Source organism: Dromiciops gliroides, chromosome 1, assembly GCF_019393635.1.
Source record: "Dromiciops gliroides isolate mDroGli1 chromosome 1, mDroGli1.pri, whole genome shotgun sequence".
In the NCBI taxonomy this organism is placed as follows: Eukaryota; Metazoa; Chordata; class Mammalia; order Microbiotheria; family Microbiotheriidae; genus Dromiciops; species Dromiciops gliroides.
In genome coordinates this window covers 536,876,053-536,890,702 of record NC_057861.1, presented here as the reverse complement: position 1 = coordinate 536,890,702, position 14,650 = coordinate 536,876,053, and the positions used below count along the sequence as shown (strand labels likewise).

General features: G+C 45.4%; 1 protein-coding gene across 1 annotated transcript in view; it reads right to left on the bottom strand.

Annotated features, from left to right (window-relative positions):
- Positions 1-7,530: 7,530 nt before the first annotated feature.
- ADAP1 (ArfGAP with dual PH domains 1) overlaps positions 7,531-14,650 on the bottom strand; it is a 173,471-nt gene continuing 166,351 nt past the window's right edge. Inside the window, exons 9-11 of the mRNA XM_043986858.1 lie at positions 13,057-13,128; positions 9,897-10,125; positions 7,531-8,928 (exon numbers count right to left, since the gene is read on the bottom strand). Coding sequence (XP_043842793.1) covers positions 8,900-8,928; positions 9,897-10,125; positions 13,057-13,128 — 330 coding nt within the window. The 3' untranslated portion in view covers positions 7,531-8,899. The remainder of the gene's footprint in view (positions 8,929-9,896; positions 10,126-13,056; positions 13,129-14,650) is intronic.

Genomic DNA, 14,650 nt, shown 5'->3' with positions numbered 1-14,650 from the left:
AGGCCAGCAGAGTGATTTGTAAAAGAAAACCACAAATTAACATTATCAATGTAGTATTGTCATTTTATTAATTTTGTTAAACATTGCCCAATTACAACTTAATCTGGTTCAGGACATGTAGGAGTTTTGTGGGACTTTGGGCCTCAAGTTTGACACCTCTGGGTAGGGCAATGTGCTTGGAGTCAGGAAGACCAAGGCTTAAATCCTTTCTCTGACCTTGGCTATGTGACTTGGGGCACGTCACTTCAATTCTCTGGTGCCTCCATCCCCTCATCTCTAAAAAATGGTTACAATGATATCCACGGTGCAACAACAGAGTTGTAACTCAAATAAGATACTGTATATCATGATGTTCAGTCTTTAGACTGCTAATGTAAATATCCATTGTTTATTAGCAAAGTCTGAAAGTTAAAAGCAAAATATTGTGCAGTCACACCCAACTCTTCAAGATACTATTTGGGGTTTTCTTGGCAATGATATTGGAGTGGTTTGTCATTTCCTTCTCCAACTAATTTTACAGATGAGGAAACTGAGGCAAACAGGGCTAAGTGACTTGCCTAGCATCGCACAGCTAAGATGTGTCTGGGACTGGATTTGAACTCAGGTCTTGACTTCAAGTCCAATGCTCTATCCACTGTGCCATTTAGCTGCCCTAACAGCAAAATGCAATGTTATTAATTATTATGAGTAGCTTTAATGTGGATAGGACTTGAGGCAGCTAGGTGGTGCAGTAGATAGAGCACTAGCCCTGGAGTCAGGAGGACCTGAGATCAAATCCAGCTTCAGACACTTGACACTTACTAGCTGTGTGACCCTGGGCAAGTCACTTAACCCCAATTGCCTCACCAAAAACAACAGCAAAAAACTGGACAGGACTGAGTAGTCATTGGATCTAGAAATCTCAGAAATGGGTCAGGAGGACTGAATAGCCACCCTGTTTCCAGGGCTTCCCCTCACCCACCATATCTGTTCCTGCAGTATTGATCTATTGACTATACAGCCCTAATAATAATGCAGGGGGAAGGGGAGAGTGAGGAACAAAATACCTGAAGCAGGAGATAAATTGACTTTTCCAAATGAATCCAGTCATTTAAAAATGTATTTTATATATTTATGTGTGTATGCATTGTTTCTGTTAGAATTTAAACTCCTTGGGTCAAGACTCCAGCTCCCATCAGCCTCTCTGAGGGAGGCACAGAGTGAGGGGACTTACTGTCCCCCCAAAAAACTGAGCCTAGAGCAAGAGACCAAGGGGACTCGGCTAGCCTTTGCCCCAGGGGATGATGGGAGTTGTCATCCTCCAAATCACTCACTGAGGAATCAGGAACACCGTCATCTCCACCTCCCCAAGGTCCCCCAGAGATCATGCCTTGGTAGTGTTATCTAGGCATGAAGGAAAGATCCCTGAACTGAAAATATTAGAAAGAGCACAAGATTTCGAGTCAGGGGACCTGGGTTCAAATCTTAGTTCTGCCCATTAACCAGTTGTGGGGCTTTATGTAAGTTGTTGGTTTTTGTTTGTTTGTTTGTTTTTTGTTTTTGTGGGGCAATGAGGGTTAAGTGACTCACCCAGGGTCACACAGCTAGTAAGTGTCAAGTATCTGAGGCCAGATTTGAACTCAGGTCCTCCTGAATCCAGGGCTGGTGCTTTATCCACTTGGCCACCTATTTGCCCTCCTTTATGTAAGTTGTTAAATGTCTCTGGACCTCAGTTTCTTTATCTGTGACAAAATAATAAATGTTGATTGATTGATTAAAAAAAATTAAACAATAAAAAATGAAAAAGAATTTAAACTCCTTGAGGGCAGATTGCTTTACTTCTTTGGGTACTGGTACCCAGTAGGTATTTAAATACTTGTTTTTCGAGATGCAGCTAGGTGTAGAGGATAAGGTACTGGAGCTACAGTCAGGAAGTCATGAGTTCAAATCCAGCCTTAAACACTTACTAGTTTTGTGACCCTGGACAAGTTACTTAAAACACTCCGTGCCTCAGTTTCTTCACCTATAAAATAAAGGGGGATAGACTAGAAGGTCTCTGAGGTCCCTTTCTGGTCTAAATCTCTTAAGTTTAACCTTTGAAAGGGGTCTTTGTCTTTTCTAAAAAGAAAAAAAATCCCAAGAGATTTTCCTCCTCCACATGAATACTGAAGCTATCTGGATAAATTTAACACACCACAGTTTGCAGCCATCTGTTAGGAAGCAGAGGAGAGCTGGAGAGCTTTCAAAGCAAGCATCTAAGCTCCCCACCTTCCTCCTCCTCCCCCACCCCTCGCCCCATCACAGTGAAGTGAATTAAGTTTCCTAGCACCGGTGCTCAAAATAGCTCACAGAATAGGAAAGAAAACTCAGGCCTGCAAACAGCATGTCACTGCTCTCAGCCAATTACATAAATCTAAGGAGCAAAAGCCTAACATAGGCTGGTGGGGCAGGGAGGAGAAAAAGAACCACCAAAAAAAGAGAGGCCCACGATGATCTTGGCAGGAGGAGGGGTGGGTGGGGGAGGACAGGGAAGGGGAGGCCTGGGTTCTAGTACAAGCTCCGTCTCTAACAAACTGGCATTTTTTTTGTTTTTTTAGGTTCCCACACAATGTGAGGGTTGGTCTAGCTCAGTGGTGTCAAACTCAGACAGAAGCAGGGGCTACTAAACTGTACCCAAGGATCCCTGAAGGTTACATATTGGCCTAGAAAATATTAACATTATGGCCCAGTGGATAGAACACTGGGAGCTCTAGAGTAAAGGACCTCCAGCTTTAGGCGCTTAACTAGCTGTGTGACTCTGGGCAAGTCATGTATCCTGTTTGCTTCAGTTTCCTCATCTGTAGATTGGGGATAATAACCACACTAAGCTCCCTGGGTTATTGTGAGAATCAAATGAGATAACTGCAATGTACTCAGCACAGTGCCTGGCTATAGTTATGACTCATTTTATTACATATTTCCCAATTACGTTTTCTTTTCTTCTTTTTTTTTTTTGGTGAGGCAATTGGGGTTAAGTGACTTGCCCAGGTTCACACAGCTAGTAAGTGTCAAGTGTCTGAGGCTGGATTTGAACTCAGGTCCTCCTGAATCCAGGGCCAGTGCTCTATCCGCTGCACCACCTAGCTGCCTCTCCCAATTACATTTTAATCCGGTTTGGGCCCACTCAGAAAATAGGGCTGGCTTTGTATTCGACACTTCTTGTTCAGCTGATCCAGATGTGACATTTTTATGGTTCCTGGGCCTGAATGATATGAAAGAAGGATGGTCTCCGGGTTCTGAGCTCAGGTTTGTGCTCTTTGAGGATCACTCTCTCCACCTCTGCCCAGACTGAATGTGCTGGCTTGCTCCATTGCTCTGACATAATTTATTGATCTGAATGACATTTAGTACCATGATTTTATTATCAGTGACATAACAAATTTATACAACAAGATGGGTGCTGCCACTAGAGGAAGGGTCTTGGAGGTGACAGCAGCAGCAGCAGTGGGAACAGGCAGCATGAGCGGCCTCCCAGGTCCCACAGCACTCCCAGAGGTCACAGCAAGGAGGTGCAGCTCATCTCCCCTTCAGCACCTCAGGAGCCAGATAGTTACCAACCTATGCTGGCCTGAGGGAGGAAGAGTTTGATCTGGCTTCTTCAAGATGCCTGTCCCAGCGTGGCCCACTGACCTCAAGTAGGTTTGGGACCAGGTGTAGGAGGCCTGTGTTGGTAGGAGGCATGCTGCAGGGGCTGGCCCTAGGCTGGGTGACAGAGAGGGGAGGTCCTGGACAAGTGGCCTTGGTGACAAGGAGTCGAGGAGAGAGGGCAGATAATCTGGGAGGATTTCTTTCTTTCTTTCTTTCTTTCTTTCTTTCTTTCTTTCTTTCTTTCTTTCTTTCTTTCTTTTTTTTGTGGGGCAATGAGGATTAAGTGACTTGCCCAGGGTCACACAGCTAGTAAGTGTCAAGTGTCTGAGGCCGAATTTGAACTCAGGTCCTCCTGAATCCAAGGCCTGTGCTTTATCCACTGTGCCATCTAGCTGCCCCGTGGGAGGATTTCTGCAGTCCTTTTCCCTGAAGCCCCTGGGGCAGCCTTCAAGATAGCCTTGGGTCCTCATGGACACACATGGCAAGAACCTTGAGAGGTTCATCTTGTTTTTGAACTTACCATCCACAGCGACATTGCCAGCAGAAATAGCTAGACTGCCCTGGCTTCCCCATGCCTGACCCTCCCCCCACCCCAGTGAATCCATTCATGTTGGGGGCTGGCCTGGGGCAGAACTGCACCAGTGGCAGACTGAGAACTTCCCCACCACTACCACCACCTCCCTCTTAGCTCTAGCCTGTCCCAGAAGCAGACTTCTCTCCTGGTCACCGCTATCTGCCAACCACCCCCGCACCGCACCCCCAAGTAGAACAGAAACTTCTTGGACACCAGGACTGTCCTGTTTTTTTTTTTTTGGTGTTGTTTTTGTTTGTTTTTTTTTATATTTGAATTCCCAGCACCCAGCGTAGTGCCTGTTGTCTAAATGCTTAATAAACACTTTCTCGGTTACAAACATTAACCCAAGAAATTCATTTCACATGGAAAATATCTTGTTTCCCTCCCCACTCCCCGAGTCGGACTGATAGGTCTCGTTTATTTGCTTTTTTTTTTTTTAAGAGATAAAAATTCCAACATGCTCTATACAAGGCCTATCTAGTTCCCTCCCCCTCTGCATCTCAGGAGACATGTCCACAACTGGCCCCTCTAAGATGGCTCCCACCGAAAACCATCTGCTTGTCTCCATTGGAGACTGGCATGACTCCTTCGAGCAGCTGGTGTCACGGGTTGGGCATGAAGGTACAAAAGTGAAACAGCCAGTTGTGGAGGACAAGCAAAAGACAGTTCAAGGCTTGTCATTCTGACCAAGTTAAAAAACTGACCTGGGAGCAAAGCTTACCCCATAATACTGAATCAGTTTGGTTCTCTGCCAAATTTAGCAGCAGCAAGGGTTAAACCAGCCTTGCTGATCAGTGCCAGTGACCAGCACCTGATGCACCTATGTATATGCCTACCCCATCCCCCACGTAGGGGCCTCAATCCGGTATCCTAACTTGTTAGAGGTGGGATGGGACCTCATAGGTCAGTCCAACCTCCTTATTTCATAAAAGGGGAAACCAAGGCCCAGAGAGATGAACTGATTTGCCCCAGGTCTCCCAGTGGTTGAGGTGGGTCTGGAACCCAGTCTTCTGCCTCCCGAATCCAATGCACTCTTCAACTAATCCATTTGGAGTCCCACCCACAGAGCTTTAGTTACAGAAGTACCAAGAGGACCTTGTTATAAGGCAATTACAACTAGAAGGTATGGGATCTGAGTTCAAGATCATAGCAAGGTGCTTGTGTTTATATACATATACATGATGTATTTTACCAGTCCATCCTCTCCTCATGCTGCACAGTCTAAAATATACACAGAATAAAATAAATAAAATCAACACTTGTCACCACTGGCCTGACAGAAAGAGGAGTTACCGACCTTGGGCTCTAGGTTCAACTGCATGGCAAAATTATATGTGCCTCCTTCCCCAAAGGGGCAGAGAGGCAAGCCCAGGCCAGCTGGCTACCCCCAAATCATGCCCACATTCACTCAGTTCTTCTGAGGGGACCTCGGGTTTTCCCTGACCAAAGTGTTTGAAAAACAAAACTAGTCAAAAGTCTACCAGGAGACAGCACCCACAGCTACTCTGGATCCTTTCGTTAGCACTGAGCCCACATACCTAGTAGGCTCTCAATAAATATTTCTTGAATGAAGGTGCGCTGCCTACTAAGGCCCACTTGGCTTTTCATTGTAGAGTTCATGAAGGGAAGAGGCTATAAGCTATCTCCACTGCTCTGGTTTCATGCCTCCTTCCACTCCGTCCCACCCAAGGTCCATTCTCCAAAAGCAAAGATTGACTGAAAGCCAGCTCTGGTCAGCTGGATAAGGAGTTCAATTAGCAGGAAAAAAAAGAAAAAAAATTCTGCTCTATTCAATAGGAGTAAAGAAGCCCCTTCCCTTTGCCAAAAGGAGTCATAGGCAGTTATAGTAAAAGACACAAGGATTTTGGTAGCCAAAACAAGATGGGGCCACAACATGCTGAGAGCTGTAGTCTGATTGGATGGTGCCATCTATGTAAAACATAGCAGAGGGCAGATGGGTTTGCCACAACTGATAAAACTAAGAGCTGGGTCTAGTTAAATCAATGAATCAATCAAAAAACATTTATTAAGCGCCTACTATGTGCCAGGCACTGTGCTAAACGCTGGAGCCAGTCAAGGATGTCAAAGACAACTGTGGGTACTTCCATGGTGTGGAAAGCACATCATCTTTTTAACCTTGAGCTCAGCTCTGCAATTCAGATTGGAACATGTGCCTGTCACTGGGGCACCACCAATAAAAGAGGCCAGGGCCAGGGTTACCAAGAGGAAGAGTATACCAATCACTGCAACTCATCTTCAACTGATTTGGCTAAATGACTGACTTCTCCCCTTCCCTGGGATGGGCTCTGTGGTCAGGAGACTCTTCAGAGAGGCAGAGGTGAGTGAGGGAGGCCCATGGAATTCTGAGTTAACAGGATCTATACCAAGCTGGGACCAAGAAGAGCTAGGGAAGGGAGCAGAGCTTTGAAGTTGTCAACAAATCCCTGGCTTAACTGGGACTTGGGGGATGAAGTTTTGCTGAAAAACTGGAAGCTTATGAATTCGGAGAGTAGAAAATGGAGTGTTTGGGAGAAGAGGGAAATCCACCCCTGGAGAACAGCGAGATTAAGTTAGAGGAACAAATACATGTGTGAAAGTCAAAAAACTGTTCTTTAAAATTCAGTGCAATCTCTGGATGAATCATGTCATCTCTCTGTGTCCATTGGTACATGCACATGAACTGAACAAAAACAGAAGATTCACTGATTCTGGGCCCACTGTCTACACACAGTCCTTACTGAGGTCCTAAGTCCTGTCCTACTTTCAACCACCTTTTCCCAAATGAAGCAGCAGAAAGAGGACTACGTCAAAGCACCAAATAATCCCATGGGAGGTGTAGAACATCTACTAATTATTGGTTGTGAGGATGGGTGAAGAGGCTGGAGGAAATGAAAAAACAAAACAGAAAACAAACAAAAAAATAAGGGCAGCTAGGGTACTGCTGACCTGGAAGAGTAGCCCAATCTAGTCCAAGCTTCTAGGACTTCTCAGCTTGGAAGCTCCCATCTTCATTGATGCCCATATCATACCTATGGAGGCTGCTGAAAACTTGTAAACACAGGGACTAAAGCTGGCTATGGGGAGAGGGAGTGGTGAGAAAGCTGCTCGATGATCTCCTAAATGCCCGTTTTCTTGCTGATTTCCTGTCCTGATGCATGAGGTGCTGGACTGGCCACACAAATACAAATACAGCAGGAGATGTAGCCTGGGGATTCCAGCATCACCTCTCCTGCCATGTTTTTTCTTTTCTTTTTTTTCTTTCTTTCTTCCTTCCTTCCTTCCTTCCTTCCTTCCTTCCTTCCTTCCTTCCTTTCTTTTTCTTTCTTCTCCTTTCCTTTCCTTTCCTTTCCTTTCCTTTCCTTTCCTTTCCTTTCCTTTCCTTTCCTTTCCTTTCCTTTCCTTTCCTTTCCTTTCCTTTCCTTTCCTTTCCTTTCCTTTCCTTTCCTTTCCTTTGACAGAGAGAAATTCAAGGGTACCTGAGAACAACGGTAATTAACTGCACAGATGTAGCCGACCTAGGTGGATGTATGCATGATGAAAAAGCACACAAACACCTTAAAAATATGTGGTTTCCCTCCCTTTAACCTTCTAATTCTTAGCTGTAAACTGACAAGAGAGGTGTTCTCTTAGATGCCCATTTTACACCAAATTCCTGTCTTCCTCACCGTTCCTCTCCTATTAGTTCTTTTTTTTTTTTAGTGAGGCAATTGGGGTTAAGTGACTTGCCCAGGGTCACACAGCTAGTAAGTGTTAAGTGTCTGAGGCCGGATTTGAACTCAGGTACTCCTGACTCCAGGGCCGGTGCTCTATCTACTGCGCCACCTAGCTGCCCCCTTATTAGTTCTTACACAACCTTGGAATCTACCTCTATAAAAACCAGCCTGGACTCCCCACGTACTCCCTAAATCTTCTCCTGGGGCAGGAAGACTCCAATGCCATCTCCACTTCTTGGCACATAAATGTCCTCATCATTCACCATGACTAGAACATATGCAAGATTCGTTTCTAGAATCCACTCCGGGGTTGTGCTAAAATAAATCTGATCTTGGAGGGCATTCACACAGCCCCAAATAGGAAGCAAGCAGGCTGCCTTTTGCCAATGGAAGGAAGAGGCTTCCTAAGGATCATGGCGAATTCCCCAGCCTCCCTTTGCCTCCCTACCCAGAAAGCAGCTTTAGGTCTGAACTCCCACTTAAGTAGGTTTCCAATAAATAGATCCTTCATCCTGAACCCCTTCAGAGCCACTGCCATGAAGTGAAACTTGGGTCCAACGGCTTGGGTGGAACTTGGGACCAGAATTGGGCATCAAGCCCCAGGAGCAGCCCCAGGTCTTGGGTTCAGATTCTACCCTCCCTCCCCAAAGTAGATGCAGGGCAGTAAGGTTGTCAGCCAGGATCCCTTTTCTGACGTAGTGAGGCATACACAATGGTCATGGGTGAAAACGTAGCCATTGGAAACAGCAGATGCTTGCAAAAAATCAGGCCCCCTGGTAACAGGGGAGATATTCCAGGGAGAAGAGGTTGCTCCATTTTCTTTTGTCAGTCTTCTGGCCTCTGCCTTCACCACCAACCCACTCCCATGTTGGCTTCCAACATGATCAGGTGGATGCTTGTCTGTTGTTGTTGTTTTTTTCCTCTTTCCTTTTTACATGTCAAATAAAACCAGGTCGCTCTGTAAACAGAATCTTGTGTCCTTGGATCCCTCAAAGTCAATCTCTCTTTAAGGTTTATGTTTGAAATGGGCTTCCACTGAAAGAGAAAAAACACACACACACACACACATACACACACACACGTACACAGCCCGTTATAGTGCAATACAACTGGAACACAATGCCCTCCCTGTCCGACAGGAAAACGTCTGGCTCAATAACAGCAGGACAACACCGTGACTGCTCGCATACACTCGGCTTTGCCAACAGCTCCTGTCTCCCCAAAACAAAGCTGTTCCCGTTTGATTTTGGAAACCCAGAGAGAATGGTTTTTGAAGAATCATACTCTCTCCCTGTGCTCCTGCCTCCTTCCTACCCCAGGGACCTGGACTGCCCCCAAACAGAGGGGAAATGGGGAAGATGCAATTTCAAGGCCTCTTGCCAACACCCACCCTAAGCAAGATGTGGTGACCTCAGCTCCCCTCAGACACTCAACCCAGGACCTCCATCTCCATGACTACCATACTCCCAGAGGAGGGTCCTGCCTCCCAGAGCCAGTCTCAGGGTTATGGAATTGTAGCACCACCACCCCCATCCCCCTGCCTTTCACCAATGAAAAGGGGGAGAACACGGGGACTTAATGAGATGATAAAATAGAAACATTTTAAGAGGGCCGGGGGTAAAAAAGTAGGTAAAAGCATGCTTGTTGACTCATCCCTTCTCCTCTAGGCAGCTAAATGGATAGTGAGAAATAATTCTTCTGAGAGGGGCTGGATCCCACCCCATGTGGAGGTGGGGCAGGAAATGAGGTAGAAGCCTGGGGGCCTTTGGGTGGGGGGTGGGAGGAAAGGACAATTTTTCCTTGTGAAGGACTTTCCTTGACTCTGTGGTGCAAAGTGTATATTTGTGTGTGTGTGTGTATGTTTGTGGTGTGTGTGTGTATGTATATGCACACACTTGAGCTCAGTACACTTTCTAGCTTGTTCTGAGGTCATCCTTGCACTACTACCGAAGGCTCCAGTTACCTCAGAGATATAGAAGAACAGGGGCTGCTCTCTCTCTCACCTGCATACTCTTGAGGCAGCATTGGCCTATTAATCACTTTCTGAAAGGCTGCGATCCATTCCCGCTGGTCACCTTCTGTCTCACAGGCGAAGAGGAACTTTCGATCGGGGGTGACGATGGTGACCCCGTGCTGCCAGTGGTGGCCCTGGGTGGAAGGGGGCAGGCCCTCCAGCACCGTGTAGCTGTTTTCCTTACTGCCAATGAAAACCTCCCCTCTGGCAAAGGCATCCTGGGGCAAGGGGGTGTGGGGGGGGTGGAGAAAACCAAACAGTCAACAAGGATTTATTAAAGGCCCTACTATGTGCCAGGCATTAAGGATAAGAGTACATTTTAAGTATAACACTAAGCAACCAATGGAGGAGACAAATACACACACACACACATATATAAATATAAAGCAAATAAATATACATATGTACAAAATCACTAAATATAAGAGAGTTTGGAAGGGAGGGTGCTAACACTTGAGGGGAGACCAGAAAAGCCTTCATGCTTTTAAAGGCATGCTGGTGGAACTGTGCATAGAGTTCTGGGTCAAGAGTCAGGAAAACCTGACTTCAAATCTGGCCTCAGACACTTGCTAGCTGTGTGACCCTGGGTGAGTCACTTAACCTCTCTTTGCCTCAGTTTCCTTAGGTGTAAAGTGGAGGTCATAACAGTAGTTGCCTCTCAAAGTTTGTTGTGAGCAACAAATAATATTTTTAAGTGCTTAGCACAGTGCCTGGCCCATAGCAGGCTGGAGAAAAATGCAACTTTCCCTTTATGCGGAAGATAAATCAGGAAGATGATTGAACATCTTGTCTCTGACCCATTCTACCTTTGTGAGCCTAGGCAGGTAACTCAGCTCCACTCAGTGGCCACTTGGCTCTAGAAGACTTTAAATTGCAGACATATTAAGCATGCAGTAGTGGAGGGGGGTTTCCATACCAACAGTTCTTTCCACCAATGAAGTCTCAGGTCTGAAACGACGTCTTTGTACAAATACCACACTGCATCTTCCCCATAATAGCATTCAGTAAATCAGTGATAACAACAAAGCCTCGCATTTTGATAGCCCTTTTACAAGTCTACAAAGCACTTTTCTTACACAGTCGCTACTCAGTAGTGCAAGTATTAATGTCTCTATTTTACAGATGAGAAAGGGAAAGTCCAAGGTAAGGTGACTTGTCCAGGATCACTCATTTCAGTTTGCAAAATAAGGGGGTTGGACAATATGAACTCCAAGGTCCCTTCTAGCTCTGAAATTCTCCTGTCCAGATCAGAGAAACCTAGAGCTCAGTTATTTATTGGGTGATGCCACAGGTGTATGGGAGGGAAGGCCGGGCAGGGAAGAACAGGATTGTGGAAGTCACTTAAGTTATTTGCATAAGATGCCAACTTTGGAACGGGGAGGAACATCATACTTTATGGTTACAGGAATGGGACAGGCTTTCTGAAATCATCTGGTCTCCCCTGTTCCCTAGGATGCTTCCAGTGAGGGCCTGTTGAGAGTTTTCTATAACTTATGGACAACTGGCTTCCTGTACAGGGCCTGAGACAGGATGGAATGGGAGGAACATTAACCTTCAACATCCAACTGGGCTTATATAAGAATGCACACTCCTTGAGACCAGGCATTGTTTTGTTCTATGTATTTTTATTCAAGGTGCCTAGTACAATGCCTAGCATATAGTAGGTGCTTAATAAATGCTTATTTTATAATTAGCACCTATCTCCCAGGGTTATTGTGAGCATCAAATGAGATGATATTTGTAAAAGGTTTAGCACACTGTGTTAAAGCTGCCATATAGGAGGTACTATGTAAATGCTGTCATTATTATTGTAAATATCTTGCATTTATTTATCTGTGAACATATATATTTTCCCAATGGAACATAAGCTCTTTGGAAGCAGAGACTGCTCACTTTGGCATTCATATCTTCAGGATGTCATACAGTGACTGGCACCGAACAAATACTTGTGGAATTGAATTGGTTTGGCTTAATAGCTCCTCTCCATCCTTGGGATGGTCCCAGAGTCCAGAGACCAGTTAGAGAAGTTTATGGAATCTGGAGTAGATGGGGTCCATCCTGAGCTCTGTTGTATAACAGTGGCCACTGAGAGAAATGGCTCCTCCAAGGAGAACTCACTATTCTCCCCAACTAGAGGGGAGGCAGAACAGGAAAAAATTTGGAGGTAGAATCATTGATGAGAAGGCTATGGGTCACAATGAACATGAAGTCCAGTGGACGATGAGAATTATTTCAGAACACTCTTTGTTCCCCCATCTTTACCTGTCTCTGAGCCTCAGTTTCTTCATCTGCAAAATGGGAATAATAATAGCACCTACTACTCAGGATAGTAAGGAGGATCAGATGAGATGAGATAAGGTATGCTAATTGCTTTGGGAACAAATGTCAGCTATTATTTTGGTGATCTTGGGCAGGGGCCCAATGAAGAGAGCAGAACATTTATGTAACCCCAGCTCAAAGTAATTTGCATAAGACTCTCCTCATTGGTGGAAGCCCATTATGCAATGCTCTACGCCTGTGGGAAGGGGTAGAGTCGGCCAGAACTTAAGACAGTGTCACCCATGAGGAAATTCCCTGAAGCCTCTAGTATAGCAAGCTGGGAGATAGAGATACGATGGAGATGCCCACTTCTCTACATGCTGGCTTCTTCCCACAGTCTCTCTCCCTTCAGAGACCTTTCCTTGAAGAGGATCTGGAATGCAGCATCTTCTCTCTTGAAGCTAGCAGCCAGAACACCAAGATTTCTCTTCTGTCAAACTCAAGATCTTGCCAACTCTGCCCCTCATGTAGGTGTTAGAGCATCAAGTAAGCAATCTCCATCAATTAGGAGAGTCTCAGGCAAATTGGCCTTGAGCCACAGGTGACATTTGTGATGCCCCGAAGCTTCTCAAGGTTTTTCGTGGTACCTAAGGCATGGGAAAATCATGGGGGTGAAGAAGTGAGGAAGTGAGACATATGTTGCCTCCATGGGGGGGAGTAGGGAATAAGATATCACCCCTATTTTGGGGGAGGGGTAGGAGAGAAGACATGTTGCCTTCATCTTTTGAAGGGGACCAGTGGTCTTCCTTTTGTTCTCTCACAGTAACTGCTGGAAATGCTTCTAGAAATTCTCAGTTTCAAAGGAAACACTGTACAATCCATGTCCTTACCAGAGGGTCTTTGAAATACATGAGCCGCCTGTCATCCATGGTGAACCAGCGTTTCTTGAAGCCTTCAGTTTGCTAAAGAAAAGAGAAAGAAGTGATTAAAGCACTGGCCTCAGAGTCAGGAGAAATGGGCTCTAGTTCTAGCTGTTCTATTAACTTACGTTGTGAGAGTGGGGGGCAGTTAGGTGGCATAGTGGATAGAGCACTGGCCTTGGAGTCAAGAGGACCTGAGTTCAAATCTCACCTCAGACACTTACTAGCTATGTGACCCTGGGCAAGCCACTTAACCCCAATTGCCTCAAACAACCAGGGCCATCTCCAGTTGTATTGACATTTATTTTGCCACCAGAATGAGGTTGGTGACCTTGCACAGCCCTCCCTCACTTAAAATCCAATTCAGTGCAAGTCATGACACCACCCCAATGTCATGGTTCTCTTTGAGAAGGATAACTTATGCTATGACTGTGGGCAAGCCATTTCCCCTCCTCAGGCCTCAGTTTGCTCAAGTGTAAAGGCAGGGGTTAGGTGGGATAATTGCTAAGCTTCCCTCTAGCTCAGAGATTTTATGAGTCTATGATTCTAAGATATATTATGTTCTCCCTCCCCCAGCTGGTTCATAACTAATCAGCTTGCCAGGAAATTTCCATTTTTTGCTGTCAAATTATTTTCCACTGAAAGTTTTCTAGTCCTGGCTAGAAAAAGAAACACAGAAACTCACAGTTGGAAGGGACCCAAGGGGACATCTAGTCCAGTCCTTACCTGGATAGAAGTCCCCTCAGCAACATACTTGACAAGTAGTTAATCAATATTTGTTTGAAGGCCTCTGGGGAGGAGAGCTTACTATCCACTGAGAAAGTCCATTTTATTTTTATATAGTTCTAATTGTTAGGAGATGGGCAGCCAGGTGGCACAGTGGATAGAGCAACAGGCCTGGAGTTAGGCAAACTGATCTTGAGTTCAAATTTGGCCTCAGATACTAGCTGGGTGACCCTGGGCAAGTCACTTCACCCTGTTTGCCTCAGTTTTCTCATCTATAAAATGAGCTGGAGAAGAAAATGGCAAGCCACTCCAGTGTCTTTGTCAAGAAAACCCCAAATGGGGTCACAGCGAGTTGGACATGACTGAACAGCAGCAACTGAAAACTGTTAGATCTCCCAAAGGGGATCATGATCCTCAGGTTTGGGACACCGTCAAATATGAGATGTGTACCTCAGGAAGACAGCGAGACCTCTATGTTGTTCATAAAAGGTCAATACAGGGCTGCCTCAGTGTTCTTAGTTTCCATCTTTCCCCCACCAAACCTTGAGCCCAGTCATCCACAAAGTGTGGTCATGAGAGAAAATTGATCTAGGCTTGAGCCTACAAAGAGAAAGGGCCAAAGAAGAGAACAGGGCTTTTTTTTGGGTAGTGAAAAGATTGCTCTACTTATCCTCTGTCCGTTAGAAGGAAAGAAAGAAAATAAGCACATATTGAGTCCTTAACATGTGCCAGGTGCTGTGCAAAGTGCTTTACAAATATTATTTCAATTGATCCTCCAAACAACCCTGGAAGGTGGGTGCTATTATGATCTCTACTTTACACCTGAGGAAAGTGAGAC